Source organism: Emydura macquarii, unplaced genomic scaffold, assembly GCF_026122565.2.
Source record: "Emydura macquarii macquarii isolate MOO-44397 ecotype Brisbane River unplaced genomic scaffold, CSIRO-AGI_Emac_v2 contig_3506, whole genome shotgun sequence".
NCBI classification, from domain to species: Eukaryota; Metazoa; Chordata; order Testudines; family Chelidae; genus Emydura; species Emydura macquarii.
In genome coordinates this window covers 10,785,775-10,804,166 of record NW_027133643.1, presented here as the reverse complement: position 1 = coordinate 10,804,166, position 18,392 = coordinate 10,785,775, and the positions used below count along the sequence as shown (strand labels likewise).

Below are 18,392 nucleotides of genomic sequence, written 5' to 3'. Positions count from 1 at the left end.
CAAGATGGGTGAGGTAATATTTTTTATTGGGTCAACTTCTATTGGTGAAAGAGACAGCTTTCGAGCTGCACAGACCTGAAGGGCTCTGTGGCACTTGAAAACTTTTCTCTCTCACCAACAGAAGTTGGTGCAATAAAAGATATTACCTCACTCACCTTGTCTCTTTAATATCCTGGAACCAACATAGCTACAACACCACGAACAAGAATATTAGATTACAGTTTCTTTGCAAGATCCAGGACAGGGAGCAGTTCTATATGAGACAGCATTACCAGTCTTCACCTGAGATTTTTTTTTTGTTGCTTAATAGCTTCTCTCTAGCTAGTAGTGGAAAGGGCTCCAAATGAGGAGGGTAGAAGTAAAGAGGTGTGACACATTAGGGTTTGACAACAGAGAGGGTAGTGATTGGATATAAAGAGGTGAGATCCACTGCAGAAGAAACCAAACTAAAATTAAAAAGAACTCACCTTCATAAATGATAGGGAAGATAACTTCTCCAGCTCTCTCACTTCTGAACTAGATTGTGCAACCTTTGGCAAATACTTACTCACATTCATAATCCCTGGCATTTCACTACTCATGTGAGTAAGGTTTGTACAATCTAGCCCACTGATTTTACGTCTCTACAGGCCCACCATGTGTCACCCTTCACAAAGAGTTGGTTTTGGGTCTCCTTTTGTTTTGTTTTATTTTGTTGTTCCTGGTTTTGAACATTGATGGACCTTTGTATCATGCGAAATAAATCCAAACCCAACGAGAACACATTCAGAAAGCAAAACAAGAAAACAAACAACACTTACCACTAGGCTAGTGTTAAATTTATAAAACCTCTGAACTGTTCTGTCACTGAAACTGTTGCAGAGGTTTTTCTTCACAAAGTTTGGATGGTTTAGAATATCATTTGCTACCAAAGGTTCCTGAGAAGACAATAACAGAATTTTAGCTTTTTTAAAAAATGCATAAAAAGTGACTTCAGTACATTCCATAATCTTTCAAAAAATGAAAAAGGATTTAGCCAAATCGCCAAACCTTGTGTGTTATATGTTGCTGCTCTACCGGAGCATGACCTTTAGGATCAATGAGAGTTGGGTGTGCCACGAGATACCCTCTATCCTCCATAATAAAGCACCTGCCCAAGATGAACAAAATGTATTGTATTATTCATGAGGTTTCTTTCTGTTTTAAAGAAATGGTTAAGTTAAATACAGTTGTAAAGAGAAGCTTTAACAAAAACTTTGGCCAATAAAAAAAAAAAAGTCCATTAAAAATTCAGTGGAAAAAGTTTTTAAAAGAACATATCAATATTTCCCTGAAGTTTAGAAACCAACCAGTGTTGCATCACTGTACTTAATACTTGAGAACTTGAGGGTGGAATTGACTGGACACAGAAGTGAGACCACTGGTTCTATTTTCATTGTCTAATTTGAGATGAATGCAAAAAGTAAACAAATAGCACAAACAGTGGAAAAACACAACCGATTGAGAAGTTCTAACAGCTGAACCTGAAATGTTAATAGTAACAAATGTAAGGACTCTCTCTCTAATTTTCCACCAGACACTGTCCCTCTAAAGTACTGTCAAGTCTTTAGTTTCATTTTAATGGGGGGGAAGTCACCTCCACTTAATACTCTTATGAAAATGTGAATCTCCATTTAACTCCGAATTCCTACACAATTTCCCCTGCATATTCCCAGCTCTTCCAGAGTGACTTTGGGGAAATTATGTAATCTGTGTCTTTGCCCCTCCATTTGTAAAATGAGACGTTGAAAAGCGTCATTCCATAACGTTCATAAAGCGCTGTGAGAGCCTCTGCTAAAAGGACCTACAGAAGGGCAAACATCTCATTTTCCTTCTCTCCCATGTCCCCTTCCTGTCACCCTCTTTTCCCAAGCCACCTTTGTCACCCCCTTTCTCACAGTTTCCTTCCCTCTCTGGCTTTGCAAAGACTAAACCTCCTCCTTCTTGCATAGCCTGTTCTGTGACTTCCCTCACTGGCAACCCCCCTGCACAGCACGCCTCCCTCCCTCCCTCTTTCTGTTACCATAGACACAGACAGCAGTGCTACAGGGGAAGGCAAAGGAGGCATCCTAGGGAGAGGGCTTAGTCTGTGCAAAGATCAAGAGAATGTGTGGCCACAGAAGGGAAACTGGAAGAGGTTAATGTAGGCCACTTAATGCTCCTGAAGAACTCAGCAGGGGTAGAGCTAAAGTCCCCCAGCTTAACTGTCGCTTTGGCTGGGTCCTGCAGCTGTGCGAGCAACCCCTGCCTCGGGTTGTGAGAAACTGAAGGGACTGCTTTAAAATTGTACAATTCCCATGACTGTGTGCATAGTGTAAAGTCCTGATTGCCTCACCTAAATGTAATAAAAACACATACCTTTAAAATTATGTAACTGGCAAAAAAATAGATAGGGTTGTACCCTTTTCAACATAAGAAGGAGGCATGAAAAGTTAACAGGATTTTTTTCCTATCCAACTTTTGTTTTTACATTAGAAATTCAGGTCTTGTCTGCTGTTTTTCCTGGAAGATGTTATAGACAACTGGCAAGCTAGTAGGCTTATGATCACAAATACCATGGGATGAATCCTGATTGACTGGAGATGGGAAATGATTTTTATTCAGACTGTTCAGTCAGACTGTTTTGGTTGTAGGTTTTTTGGGGGTTTGAGGACTCCAATTTAAAATCAAATGGCTGACAAACACTTGGAAGATATGCTCTAAAAATTAAAAGATTCAACACTCTAGCACCTTCCAGGGCTGAGATCATCCATTCTCTGTCCTGTGATAGAGAGTTCTAGCAAAGTACTTAACCCCAGACTTGATATTCATGATATTATAAAGGTGAAAAAAGCAGCAAGTAGCCACCCCTTTTATTACTATGTGTTTTTAACACACACACACACACACACACACACACACACACACCCCCACCCACACCAAGCCAAAATCCCTGACAAGCCCTTTTTACACACTGCAAAAGCATTTAAAAAAAAAAAGTGGGACACACATATGTTTTCACCTTCATTCAAGATCTTCTCTAAGTATTCCAAAAATACTTTATCAAACTACTGTATGCATAGTATAGAGGATTTTCACTGTGTGATTCTTCAATGAAAGGCTAAGGGGAAAGTGAAATATTTAGACATAATGTAGGCCAAACCAAGTTAAAATTATGCACCAAAAATGAGACCAGGAATATTGTTGTATTATTCATTTTATGTGACCAATTAAACAAAATAGTGCTTAATATTTATGCTTCAAATCAGTAAAGGGGATTGTATGATTTTCACATGTAAACAAACTTTGTTCTTTCAGACTGTCAGTGTCACCAGTTAAGATCCAAAAACTCTCCAGGATGAGAACAAGTAACAGAATGAATGGAAGCTGTATTTATCTTATAATAGACTTATGGGCATTTGTATTAAGCCTAAATAATACAAATAAAATGAATTCTTTCCCTTTTTTATATTTTTCTGATTGTTCGTATATGTTCAGTGTTGGATACCAAGAGCGCAGATTGTCCTGATGAGGATAATGACGGCAGATTGCAATACAGGGAGGTGAGCCAGAGCAAGGAACAGAATGATGTTTGGAGATATACCACATGAAAGGGAAGACTAAAGTTAACTCAGTAACCCAAAGGCATACCTTATTTTGTTGCCTCCATCTTGGTTGCAAACTGGCAGCAAGTCCATTAGAACCTTATAGAAATACCTCAGAGTAAAGTCAATGCCCATTACAGCCACCGAATGTCCTGAAGACATTTGAGCACTATAGAGAAAAAGAGAAGCAGATTTTGAGGACTGTATTCATAATTGAACATTCCAAATACTTCAGCTTGCTGAGTTCCATATACGGTAAATACAGACAGAAGTCCAGCCCCCTCCAGCATGTAAATGACACTCACTCAGGCTCAGACCTGCACCCAGTTAACCAAGTGCAGCTCAAATCCCTTCCAGGCTGGTCTAGCCTAGGTAAAAGGTATTTTAAAAACACATTGGCTGAAATGTTTTAACTAACATGTTTTGAAGCCCACTGTGAACAGCAGAGTTTAATGTGTATTTGTTGGTTGAGGTGAACCCCAAAATACTCTCACCTAGGTTTTGCCTTTACCAGTTAATGGGTTAAACCCGAGCTATGTCCCATAATGGAACACGAGCAGAACTGAGTGCTGAAGAAACCCAAAGTTCTCTCTCTGCATTTCAGCTCATTTATATGCAGCCCACCCAGTATTTACTGAAAAGCAGAAAGCACAGGAAGGACGAGAGATGTTCTGCTTGAGCACATCACTTGCACTCTTTCTGTAGCAAAAGTCTGCAGAGAGGAAAAGGGTCTCAGATACCAGAAGACCCATTTTTCACTGCATTGCCTTATGACATATGATCTGGTCTTCATTATTCCAGAGCAATTCTTTGCTGGAAAGTGAGATGAAACGCTCAAACGTGGTGAAGTGATATACGCAGGTAATTTACGGGGCCAACAAATATTCATTTTCATTAATATATAAATTAGGGTTAAAATACCCTAAAAAAAAAAAAAAGAATATCTCCCCCTCCCCCCACATCACCACGTTCACATCACAGCCTCCGATACTCAGTGCCAATTACAGAGCAACATCTGCTTTCTGGTGAAGGATGCCAATCAAAGTATCAGAATATTTTGAGCTTCTAGGGACCTGAGCAACCTACAGCCCTTTTGCTTATTACAATTCCTTATGGCTTTTTGCTCACCCTCCTGCTATGCCAAAGGAAATATGAAGCCCCTCTTCAGATTACGGGAATCCTCCACTCACTGGGGTATTTGTTTCTATTCTTAATCCAAACCTTTGTCTTTATTACTTATATATCTTAAATCTTTGAAGTGCAATCTTCTCTAGCATAAAGAAAGGTTGCCCCCTTCTGGTCATAACCTTTATTCCTTTGAATGGAAGTTACAAAGCAACAAGAAAACACTAGATGACACCATCTTCCATGCTTTGTTTACCATTTTCTGCACTTCTTCAAAACCACCTGTCTGCATAGGAGAGTTCACATCTCTGCTTTGTAGGCCACTGAGGTGTGTGAATACAAACCTCAAAGTCAGCTGGGAAAAAAATAGTTCATGTATGAGCACATTAAGGGCTGGTCTACCCTGGAAAACATAGTTAACACTACAGGATATGAAACACTCTTTGCAGACAAGCACTGTCACATTTAACATCCTAACAAGCTGGTCAGGGTTAACCCTGGGGTGAGCGCTAGGGTTAATCACGACCAGCTGAAATGATGATAGACGTGACAGTCCTCTCCTAATCGGAGGGCATTTAAAATCATGTTAGTTAACATGTTCTGTCACAATGTAATTTTCCAACATAGAGAAACCACACTCGGACATAGCCATGAAAACTCACGTTCAGAAATAAAGCAGGATCTTCAGTTTCTGGCTGCTGCTATGAATTACAGTATCCTATCGGTCTGTTGGTGTCCCTATTTTGCTCAGCAGCTCAAGAGTACACATTGTTACCTTAGCAACTGACACATCAAAGACCTACAAAACACAATCTTAGAGCGTATGTGCCAAAGTATTTTTTCACAACACTGCTGGAAAGCTCTCCTAGTCCTCAATCATTTGCTTTTATTTTCCCACCCGTGCAGTTTTCCCCATCAATTGTGCAGTACTCTCAAGCATGCTCATGGCCAGGCCTGAGAGTGGTGGCTGGTTAGAAAGTTCACAGCAAAACAATGTTTTCTTAGGGTTCTGGTTTGTTTAGAGCAGTGGTTCCCAACCTTTTTGGCTCGAGGGCCACAGATATCGTTACAAACCTGAAGGGCCACCAGTCTCTGCCAGCAGCCCTCCTCCCGTCTCCCCACTGCAGCCAGACAGAAGGAGTTCAGCGAGGAGGCTGCCTCCCTCCTCACTGATCTCCAGTCCCCCTGGCTGCAGCACCGCCCTGTAGCCTCATGCGCTCCACCTGGGTCCCTAGGCAGTGTCTCCCTTCTGCAGCCAGAGGGGTGGGAGATCAGTACTTCCCTCCCTCTGGCTCCAGCAGGGACACCAGTGCCTAGGGACCCAGGCAGAGCGCTATGTCATGCTCCCTGCAAAACCCAGCAGGAGGGGAGCACTGATCTCCCGTCCCCTTGGCTGCATCAAGGAGCCTGCAACTGTCTTTTAGCCACACAGCAACGTGCTCTGCTTGGGTCCTTAGGCAGCAGCTCCCTTCTGCAGCCAGCAAGAGGGGAGGGGAGGGCCGCTTTGAAAGCCCCCGCGGGACACTTTTGGCCCCCAGGCCACAGGTTGGGAACCACTGACTTCGAAGGTTCTTTTCCACCAAAAGCCCAAAACAGCAAAGGCTCTGGCCACGTTTTCTTTAAGCAGGTTAAGAGCCTATGAACGCCAGACAAAACAACATAAACAGGACATCACGTATGTTTCCAAAGCTCCCTGTCCTGGCAAATCCTGTCTTCTCTTTTCAGGAGAGTAGCCTAGACTCCCTGTAAACTTCTCTGAGCCAAGGCTCTTCCAGATAGGACACCAACTTCCTCTTCCCACCCCTAGTCTCTGCCAGGATTTAACTCCCAAATCCCCATGATCCTGTCCGGGGGGGCAGGACCTCGTCCTACGAGCACCACATGGGTGTGACAGGAAGGATGGACCCCCCACTTCTATGGGATACTATATACCTACCCAACCCAGATTATATTAATGCCCGTTTCCCTTCTAAGCACACCAGAGGTCGGTAGAACAGACCTATTCCAGTGTTGTACAATCATATTTGGTTCTATGTAACAGGAAAGAGAGCTATAATACCCGGAATTTGCCCCTCTCTTCTAACAACATAAAAACCATATGTAAGGCTTCTAAAAGTAGTTTTTTAATGACATCTTTGGGCACCAGTCCCCTCCAATTTTTCGATATATGCTGTATTAGATGTCTTTTTCCCAACCTTTGGAGGCAAATGTTATGCCATATATAAAAGGAACAAGAGAGAAGCATTCGTGTCATTGATGTATTCTGATGATACCAAACATCAACAGAAGAAGTTCAAGTATTGTGCTTTGGCAAGGGACGGACAAGATGATCCAACCTGGCTGAGAGCGTGGAGGAAGTTAAGGGGCACAATCAAGTGAAAAATTATATCTGAAAAAGAAAATTAACTTGTGCTATTAATGACAATTTAGATTATAATAAAAATATCTTACTTTTCACCACTGCTGCTGCTTATTTCCTTGGGGTATTTCATTTAGTTTGGACAATGAAAAGTGACTGATCAGTTTCACTTTTGTTGATAATTCTCTTTGCAATTTCACTTCCTGGTAACATAATGCTGTAATATTTAGGTCCCAAACACAGCAGGAACCGTTTTAATCTGTACAGTTGTTTTTAATGAAAACATTTCTATTAATGTTAGGCCTTTGGAATTTGGAGGGGGGAGGAGGAGAGGACTTAAGCCATGGAACAATATCCTTTTGATCAAGCAATACTTGGAGCAGCAATGACAACTATATAAGTCTCCCTAAAATGATCTAAACTGTCTCTTATTAAATAGAATAGAAAATAGAAATAGAAAAAAAAGAGCCAGTACATTTTGTCCTCAAAGAAGAAGCTTCTATTCTCTTAAATGATTCCCTATGTGAAAAGCTCCACATTGTTATGTAGCCCTGACTGATACTCCTGCCAAGGAAGATGGACAGATGTTTTGCAATGGGCAAGATCAAACAAAGTCTACATATTTCCATAGAAAGACTAAAAGCAGCCCTCAGTATTTTAGTGTTTAGAAACAGAACTGCCACTAATGTCCCCACCTCAGAGCTGGCCATGCAAACTATTTAGCAGAGCAATGCAAGAAACCATGTTCTCCCTGCTGGGATGTTGGTGTGTGCATAGCAGACAGCTCACCCATTAAAAAGTTGGAACAGATTCCTCGTTCAAACCAAACCAAACCAAACGGCTAATATTTATCTCTGAAATATGAGTAGTGTCTCTAGTAGGAATATTAAGAGAGTGTTCAACATGGAGCATGCTGTACAAGTGAAAACTGAACTCTTTAAAGATTGCATGTCCTAATCTGATGGAATCTCATCATTTGGTTGGATGTCTGGCCTGAAGACAAATTATTTTCACCATCTGATCTCTGAATAAAGGATTGCTTCAATATTTGAAAGGGTTTTTATATATAAAAAAATCACTGGTCTCCTCAGTGTCTCTTGACAGTAATAACGGCAGCAGACATGCGGCACTGAATTTAAATGCCAGAAACTATACTAAGTGAAACACACTGAAAGCTTTCTCAGAATGGGAGGGCCTACATTAAAGTTTTCTTTAAAAAAAAAATCGTAGAAGAATCAGCAATCCAAAAAATGTATCTTCTTACCTCAGGATGTTGTTTATACACCTGTGTTGTGTGCTGTTCCAGAAGTGGGGATGGCTCTTTTGTTTTGATTTGTTTCTTGTCTGTTAACATAGGGACTGGAAGGTACAATTTCTTCCCATATAAATACTATTTCTGGACATTCTTGCACAAAACAGCTAAGCTCTAAGTTTTGAATGACAGAGTCCAGGGGACCTCAAAATTTCACATTGAGAAATTCAGGGTATGTCTACATTGCAATGTAAGCCCAGGTTTAGTAGAGCTTGAGTTAGCCAAAGGCTTGAGCGTCTAAACTCATTTAAAACCTCAGGTGAGGAACTGTTGAACCCTCGGTCCTAACCATGGGCTCCAGCATCCACACTTCATGATGCAGGCCTGAGTCCAACCACTCATATCCCAGAGTACCTAGCACCCTCCCAAAACATGGCCCCTCTAGCCCTTTGTTCATGGTGCAGTATAGGAAAACTTGACTGTCCACCAAACTTGATTGTCCAGAGGACAAAGAAAGTCAGCCAATGGGATTGTGGGATACTTTTGGCAGAATTAAAGCATGAGTCTAGTGGGACTGAGTCTGCACTGCAAAGCGATACGGCTTGAACCCTGGGTTCTGAATTGACTCTGGCTCAGATCTTCCATCCCCATGGGGTCCTTGGACTCTGGGTCAGCGTGATTTGTGTATAGACAGAAAGGAGTTAGGCTTGAGCCTGAGAGTTTGATATACCCTCAGAATGTCTTACGGCCCTACCTTCCCCATTTGCAACTGTGCAAATTACTGCCCCTCCCATGCAACATCATTATGGCAAATAAAGCAATTCCTTACATGAAAAAGTAATTTCAAGAAACTAATGAAAAAGTTAATCAGTCTATCTGGCTATTTATCCTCTTCTATCTGTTCTGTCCCTGTCTTTCCCCATTCCACTGCCTTCTGCTGCCCTTCTCTTCTCCTACTGCACAGGCTTTCCTACTCCTTCTCCAGACCTCCCATAACTGCTTCACAGATCAAAGTTTGGGTACTGCTAGTACAGACACAAAAGCAGCCAATTAGTGTGCACAGTATTGCTCACATTGGTACCCATAAGATGGACATGAGTAAGGTGATATAGTAAGCGAAGAACTCAAAACTCAAGCTACGAGGATCTGAAAATATACTGGAATTGAAGCAACTGAGGGAAGAGGAGAATGTTCTCGTTTTAGAAAAACACATAGCAGTGTTAGATGAAAAGCAAGCTAGAAGAGCAGATGTTTCCAAAGGAGCTGCACAAATTGTGCTCTCAGATGGTGTATATGAAGGAGTGGAAAGCTGACAGTGTAATATGCTAAAAAGTTCAGGGGACACAGTCATAACCTCCGAACATGCACAATTTAAAATTTGTATGAAATCTGGCTGCTCTATTTCCTTTGACCCACAATATAATCCATGACCGATATGCCATGACACTCACTATGAAAACTAATAAAGCTGCTCTCATGCATAGAGTATAATATTGTGGCTAACCGTGCAGAGGTACACGGCAGCCGAGCAAGCTACCTTCACCTAACATCTTTGCTTGTGTAGGGCGCGCAAGAATATTGTGACGTGGCTATAATAGCATAGTGACAAGGCTAAGGCCTGAGTTAGCATAAGTAACAATAGCTAGGCCCCATGAGCAAGGGTAGGCCTCCCGAGCAAAACTAGACTTCATGACCCAGCCATGAACTCAGGAAGTATGCTAACCGCAGAACCAGTTTAGAGCAGCTCAAGTCTAGTTAAGGCAGTAAACAAGTAACCGCAGCTTATAGTGGATTGGTCCCTAGCTCAGTGCCAATAGCAGAGAGAATAACAAGTGTTAAGAACCAATCCCCAAGTGAATTAATACATAACCAATGAGCTTATTGCTAGGAGTAGGGGGAAGAGGTATATTGGGACCCGCAGGTGCCACCATGCCTTGAAGCTCTCTGCAGACCTGCAGAGGATCCAGCGGGTGCTGCGTGGCAGGTTTGCTCCCTGGTTGCAGCTCGCTTATAGGGAGGTTAATGGGCTTCCCCTCCCTTATTGTGGTAAGCGCCTGACTTCCTGACTTGTATTGCTGCTGGCTTGAATAAACAGCTTTTGCAGTCAGAGGCTTGTCTGTCTGCCTCCTTCTCACCACTGAGATCTCAAAGCATGAACCCTCTGTCTTGGCGGAGCACAGCTTCCCTGAACAAGAGTGGAAAACTGCAGACAGAGCAGTGAGTGCAAGTCTCTTCCCACCTGTGGCACTAGCCTCCCCAAAATGGGAACAACGGTGTAGGGACCTGGCTGTGTACAGAATGCAGTGTATAGCACGCCATTTTCTCAGGGGGTTGCATGCTTCCCCTCTGTTCCACTGTGACAGAGCTGCACCACGCTCAATGGACCTGTGGGCTGATAACCACAGTCTAGCTCAAAGTTCATTTGTCTTCACTGGGCCTTATTAAGAGATGAACATTTTCCCAAGGAAATTAAAAACTGTATGCTGTGACATACATGGCATATGCTTGGTCATCCTTTTGCAGAGTGGATGGGAAAAAAAGGGCAATAAGGGGAGGTTATTAATATAGAAAAGGGAGAGAGTGTAAGTGACCAATTGAGAAAGTGTGTGTTTCTTAAGACTACACTTGAAAGAACAGACCTAACAGGAGTCTCACTTACAGAAAGAACACATATGAAACAAGACAAAGTTTCTCCTTTAAGCAGAGAGGAAAGGTAATCAAACTAGTTTAACTAGAAGATGGGCTTATTTTCTAGAAATCCTCATAAAAAAGCTACTAAGTGGCATAATAAACTGCAAGGGAAGGATACACCAAAATTTTTGACTCAAGGGGGCTTTTTTTCATGTCCACATTTTGTGTACATCAAAACTCTATTCCCATTCACCTAGAATCACATTTAGGTACAAAAAACCTATTATTCAAGTTCTGATAAACCCGTAAAAGACCAATCTGTGCAACTATCCCTCAGAATGGATTTTTCAAAAACGGAGATTCAGGTGGATGTTTCCACTGCATCTGTGTAAGTTCTTTCCATTTTACTGAAGATTCTTTCGGGACAAGTATTTTGCCCACTCTCATTAAGAAGCACCTGGCCTATTGGAGCTCTAGAAAAAATAATTAACCATAGATGATAACGTTTTTACAAGTCAGTTCATAGAGTTTTGGATCAATAAAATATCCAAAATGCAATTTTACCTTGAAGAATGAACAGTGTGGCTGATTGTAACAACATAGCCAGCTCCTCCAACATCTAAATAGGGACCGGTTAAAGTAATTAGCCCTGGATTAGCCACTGCATGCAAGTACCTGGTAGAGACCAAAACAAGCATTATTCATGAGTGATAACCAGTCATTTTAAATTTAAAAACTAAAAGGCCCTGATTCTTCAAAGACTTACACATGTGTTTAACTGAACGTGCTGTAAGCAGCACTACTGAAGTCAATGAGACTGCTCAGCGTGTTTGAAGTTAAGCAGGTGTTTTTATGTAGCAGGATCAAGGGCCAAAAAAGGCTAACTCATTAGGATAATCATTACTCAGCACGAAATACTACTTTATTCTATATAAAAACATCACACTGTATTACATTAAAGTAAAGTAAAATATTTAGATTATTTAAGTCAAATCTTATTCTGAATAATGTTTGATTTAAAAACCAACTGGGTCATACATCCTTGAACAAAGTGTGGTTAAATTCACTGTGTAGAAAATGTAGGAGGAACGGAGAAAGCATTTTTTTATACAAACAAAACTCATGTGCAAACTTACAAAGCTGTTACTAAATGAAAGTTACCTATTATTTATTGGATGCGCTACATCATCTAAAGTAATTCACACTCATATCAGAACTTTTCCCCTGTTATTGTGACAGGTAACACGTACAAGTTCTCTAACTGTAAGAGGTGAAAGTAAAACTATTTATCTCTTCTTCCAATTTATTTACTTTGCACATTTGACATCGCTTTGAGCAGAGACAATTTCACTGTTGTTCACTTTATAGCCAAAACGTTTCTCTTGTTTGTGTAGGTTTTTTTTACATAGGCACCAAGAAAAGAAAAATGTGAATGTAAAATCACAAAAGCTAGTAGACAAGTGTCAGAGGCAATACCTGAAATTACTCCTCATTTTTTAAAGAATTGATTAGCTTTCAAGTTGATAGAGTCCCTTTACAATAAAACCAGAACTGAGTATTTAGTTGGTGGGAGGGGGAGAGAGAGAGAAAGCGTCTATGTGTATATACACACACTTATTTTCTAAATAAAGGAAAAAAGATGTTTGTAAATGTTGTATATAGTTCATTTATAGCTGAGTTCAACATAGCCATATAATTGTGTGAAGAGAAAAATTACAGCAAACATCTTAAGTTTGTGTACAATATTTTGACTACAAAAATGTAAATGATTGAACAATGGAGAGGAAAAAGACCCGCAGAAAGGCGAGTACCCCAGTCAAGAACTATGGTAATTATTTTTCAGGGGAGACATGGGGCAGGGGAGGTGTGGAACAAGCAATGCCACCAGTGATTTAGAGCCATGCTGTTAGAGCCACAGGGTAGGAATCCTAAATTTGCTTATGTACCCCAGTCTCTAACGTGATTGTTCAGAGCCATACTGCAGCACCACCTGGCTGGCTTATTTTAACAAAGCATATGTTAAAACACACTCAAGAGTTCTCTCATGTGTCAGATCTCATTTGTAACATATATAAATATTTTTCTAAATAATATGTTAGTGCATAATTAATAGTTGCCGTTTAGCCAGCAAATTCCTATTTGGAATTACAGTAAGAAAATCCATTATAAACAAAATCTGCTGCATGAAGTATCAATAACCAAAACTGCCACGAGAAGCTGAAATTAATACTGATAGACCCTAAAGGATGAAAAAAGGAACAGCATGGAGCTTAGTGTTCATATGTAAATATTTTTATTCATATGTTGTACAGAGGGATAAGAAACAGAAACTATCAATAAAAAGTTAAGATTTACATCAAATAAGGATTCTAGTAAAATTATTATTAAATTACTATTAAACACGTTTACTGAGCGTACAAACTATTTAATTAAACATTTCTTTAACTATCCTTTAAAACTTGGCCTTTCTATAACTGTGTATGAAATATTTTCCCCAGTGCAATATTATCACCCTCTAAGATTTTTGATACCTTTGATAATGGGACCCTAAAACTCACCATTGTCTCCTAGTGGGATCAAATGCTTTGTCCATGAGAGAACCAGGATAAATTCTGAGCACCCCATTGGGCGTTGCTATGTAACGGCGGACAATGTAACTGTTCAAGCTACTCATTTCCATTTGTGTCATCCATTCATCTGTGACGTGACTGGTAGCCATTACTTCATTTCTGACAGAGAACTGCAAAACAAAGACAGACCTAGCAGGGTTCCTTTAAGACTTGCATGAAAAGATAATAAGCTGCTTGCAGGGTTTCCTAAAGACCTAAAGAGATAATCTAAACCCAATTACTTCTTTAAAATCTTCTCACACCAGATGGATCTAGCAAATTCCAAGTAAAGACAAAGCTTGTTGTAATAAAATATTGTTGTCATGATCTGCACAGCTTTTACCATTAGCTTTTCACTTCCAGTAAATATAAATATTGCCCCATTTGTACATAAAACAAAGTTTTCTCATTTAAATGCGTAAACACACAAAGGTATCCTCTGACCCGATGTTTATACAGCACCAAACTGCACATTGTTCATTCTAATAACAGCTTGTAAACTTTCTTCCTGGGGAAAAGGGCCCCTCCTCCCACCCCTGTGGTCTCTGAGCTCCTTCCCCCTCTAATTCTGCACGACTCTTGAAGCCCTCATATCCTAGGCCTCATCCACCCAACTGAGGAGTGGACAGGATTCCCTTTCAAGCTAGTTAATACTGCTTCTCCAGGCCAGAGAGGTTGCTATTGTTCAACAGGGGTCACACTCATCCATCCCTAGGGCTGAGCACAGAGTCTCTGCAGCACCCTCAGCAGCAAGAGATGAAAATCCAAATATCCTACGTGCTCAGCACTGCTACAGGCCAAGAGACCAACCCAAAGGACACCTGTGAAATGGGACTAGCATGGTGACCAGTGAGGGCAGGGCAGAGGACGGGGGATGGGGCAAGAGGGATTTAAATAGCGTACTTTAAGTCCAGGGTTAGCAATAAGACGAGTGTTGTCGCTGAGGTATGCTGTGTAATGTTCCACCATCCGTTTGGTCTCAGGTTGGCTCAGGTGTTCATAAGGAGAAGAAAAACTACCTGCAGACAGCATTACTGTAGGACTTTCTGAAATAACAAAGTATTAGAGAATTAAAAACAAAGCAAACAAAACAAAACAAAACAAAAAGTTCAGCATATATATAATAAATGCCATCCTGTCACAGAACACCATCTGATGTAGTATCCTGTCTGAGACTATAGCTATATAATGTAGGTACAGTAGTTTATTATGGAGGGTAGGGAATCTCTTGACCCAAGTTGATGACCAATTTATGCCTTGAAGCATGTGGATTATTGTTCCAAAGAATAATAGTAAGACTTATAAGCACAGATCATGTCCTCTTTTGTTTGTGTGTGCACCTTTTTGTAAGTAGAGAGGGCTTGCGTGTCTTACTGTAGGTGGTGGGGGTTGGTGGTTTCAGTTTCTAAAGGGAAACAATCAGAACAGCAACCTCAGCTCACTGCCTGTCTAGCTGTTATCATCTGACAGCATTCTGCAGGCATTGCAGTAGAAGCAAGTCTTAAGGAGGGATCCTGAGGAGGACAGGGTAGTGGCTTAAAGGGGATTTTAGCTCTCGGACAAAAGTACAAAAGGTGCTGGCAAGAGAAGCTGATGAAGGTATGATCAAAGCTAACGTTGGAGGAGTGAAGGGGTGGCTAATGACATGATGAAGTAATAGAGATAAGTTGTGACGGTAAGCACAATGCGTGGAGAATGGGGAAGCTAATGATGAGACTCAAAGAAGTTTGTGAGAGAAAACTGGGTTTAGGTGAGACTATGCAGAGGCCACCTTGAAGAACAGCTAAGATTTCCAAGTCGTTAACGCAGGAGAAGGCACAAAAAACATAAGTCTGACGAAACTGATGGAGGGAGTTTGGTAGTATGAACAAGGAGGCAAAAGAGTGACTACAATAGATCTTCAGACTAGTCTGAGTAAGTATGCTTTGACTGAGCATGCAAATATTTAAGATGCAAAAACAAAACAAAACAAAAAAGAACACAAATGAACAAAAATCACACAACGATGATGCAGGATCTGGGATGCCGAAATTTTTTTTCTTGAATATTTGATAATGGGTAACCACACAATGTTCATCTTATTGTTTTTCCTCAGCGTGCAACTGTCTCCATGGGAAGAAATTCTCTGCACCTTAGAGAGACAATACTTAAGCAACGGAAAGATTCTCTGTTTCCCACACCCCTCCCAAGGCATAACACTGCACATCTAGCAGCCTTATCTATCCCAGCCATCACTTATTAAGCCTCTATTGTGTTTCCTCATCAGTTTTCCAGACTAAACTATCTGAATCAATTATATTTTCTCTCACATTGAGTCTCTCCTTTGTCTCTAAATATTATTGGTGTGCACCTTTTTCCATTAATGGTCTCACCTTAGAAAAGATGTGTCATTATGTGGTTCCCCTTTATCAAAACAAGGCATTGTATTCAAGACAAGAACGTAGTGTTTTATATAACGGCACCACACCTTCCATAACATCATCCAGTTTCCCTGTAATACAGTCCAACCCCTTATTTGCTGTTTTGAGCCCCACCATACAATAAACAGATGTCACTGCTGAGTTCTCTACAGTGATGCCCATATCCTTTTCCATGAGCGGTTACTCTGTTTATGAGTAATTTAGTTAAAACTCCAGGGAGAAAATCAGAATTTTAATATTCATATGTGTAAAACTGCACACTTTCCAAACCTGCACACAACCTCTTTCTTAAAAGGATTCTAAAAAGTTCTCTCCTTTCTATATATTAAAACTTGTATTATCATATAATTCTGAGGTCAAATCCTTCCATCCATGACATCAGTGCATACATTGATATCAGTGGGGTGGATTAAAAACTTTAACACACAGAAAGAAGAAATATCCTTTTTTTAAAAGACATATATTGAACTTGAAATTTTGATGTAGGTTTAAGAGGTCTGGATAGACTCACATTAAAAGATTTCAAAGAATATTAAAATTCTGACCTCCTCATGAGTTGTATCTTCTGATTTCTTCACACAGATGGATGGTATTAAATATTTATGTTTGTGGAAAAATTTGCATGAATCCAAAGGCAACAGGATACAGCATGAGTGTCATCATTTTCACGTCATTGCTAATGATTTGCGTGACAGAATCAAAACTACAATTTAAACCAGGTTTGACATTTCTCAGTCCCATGTGCCCTATTTTCTAAGGACTTAGACTGTGCAACTCTTTCTTACTTAGTAAGCACTTACTCCCACGAGCATGAACTGCAGTGGAAATACTCAGGTGACCGAATGCTCCCCATGGCAAGGGATATACAGTTTAGCTATAATCATGTAAAAAAAGTGAACCAGGATAGAAAATTTCCCTTGAAAGGTTTTTTTGGTGGTGGTTTTTGTTTTGTTTTGTTTTGTTTTAAAAAGAAACAAACATTTTCATAGATTTGAACTGAAAATGTGTTCTATTTCCCAACCAGCTCTACAAAAATGCACATGAAATAAAGATGAGCTGTACCTAAGGTTGCCAGCTGCTTGAAGTGAAGACAGGCATTGGGCTGGCCCAACAGATCGAGTCGATGATACAGCAGCTTGCTGCTAGGGACGGTGTTCAGATTCTTGAGCTGTCTGACAGGTATTTCTGGCTGTATTACCACCACACAGAGAATGAAGGATGTGTCTTGGGCCTAAAAAACAAGGACAAAAAATGAGACTGAAAAAAAAAATCGGAGGTTTTATAGTATTCATTTTCTATTTATCCCCCTCTCCTCCGTTTCCTAAGTTTCTTTTTCACAGGAAGGTGGCATCACCTTTAGCCATACTCCAAAGCAGCCTATTCCCTACTTTCTCTCTGCAATTAATCATCTCTAGAAATTGCTCAATTTCCCTGTCCCCAGGGAGTAAATCCATGATCCTGCACAGAGAATTGTGTGGAGAGGTGCTGCATGGGTGCTGGGGCATACCCAAACCATTCTCAGTGCAGGATTGAGGCCTTAGACTTCAGGGTTTCCAATACAGTCCACATAACTAGGGTATGTGCTTTGATCAGTTATCCCAACCATATTAAAGCTTTTGAGTTATACTTTAAAAAAAAAAAAAAAAAAAAAAAAAACTTCAAAGTTGATGCTCAGCACACACATTTTTGTTTTCACGGGTTTTTTTAAGAATAGTAGTATCAAAATTTGGATGCTGTTGTGTGGATACGTCATGAAACCTCATGGGGAAGAAGACTGGGGTTCACAAATGGAAACAGAATACAGTACATCTCTTTTTAGCCAGTTTCCAATTTTGAAGAATGCAGATTAGCAATAAATACTAGGACATCGTCATTATTCCTCCAGTCCTGTGCTGGATGGATTACTTGCTTTGCTGGTTTGAACACTTTCTAAGTGCATCAGGTTAGCAAAATTTGGGAGTAGTATTGCCAGGCTGTAAGGCTATCTGATATTTGATACAACCTTTCAACATGGCAAAACTGGCTCCAGAAACACACCTTCATGAATATTTGGTACATGACGACAGATTTAATCTCTTAAAGCTCCTCAGCATAATCTCTCAGGTTACATTTAAATTAATTTAGTGAAATGATCCACCACTACCTGCTAAATTTGTTGACACAAAGCAATTAGCCAATTATTCTTGGCATTAGCAAAATTTGCCCGGGTCATATCCAGTTGCAGATTCCATTGGTCAAGATAAGTATCCAGATTTGTTCACAAAATAAACTGAAAAGCGAAAGGGCTGCTAGAATCTTTTTTATTCCCTTGCAATTGGATAAGATGAGAACAGCTCTTTTTTCTTTAAGGTAATGATGCAGGCCTGCCAAATCCTCCCATTAAATATGATCTGT

The 18,392-nt window shown here is 40.4% G+C and overlaps 1 protein-coding gene across 2 annotated transcripts in view; it reads right to left on the bottom strand.

Annotated features, from left to right (window-relative positions):
- The window catches only part of CACHD1 (cache domain containing 1), a 186,423-nt gene that overhangs the window by 16,445 nt on the left and 151,586 nt on the right, over window positions 1-18,392 (bottom strand). For both annotated transcript variants that reach the window (XM_067535461.1, XM_067535462.1), the window contains exons 13-19: window positions 17,061-17,229; window positions 14,482-14,624; window positions 13,528-13,709; window positions 11,534-11,644; window positions 3,649-3,771; window positions 1,030-1,129; window positions 801-917 (exon numbers count right to left, since the gene is read on the bottom strand). In XM_067535461.1, the coding sequence (XP_067391562.1) occupies window positions 801-917; window positions 1,030-1,129; window positions 3,649-3,771; window positions 11,534-11,644; window positions 13,528-13,709; window positions 14,482-14,624; window positions 17,061-17,229 (945 nt within the window). The remainder of the gene's footprint in view (window positions 1-800; window positions 918-1,029; window positions 1,130-3,648; window positions 3,772-11,533; window positions 11,645-13,527; window positions 13,710-14,481; window positions 14,625-17,060; window positions 17,230-18,392) is intronic.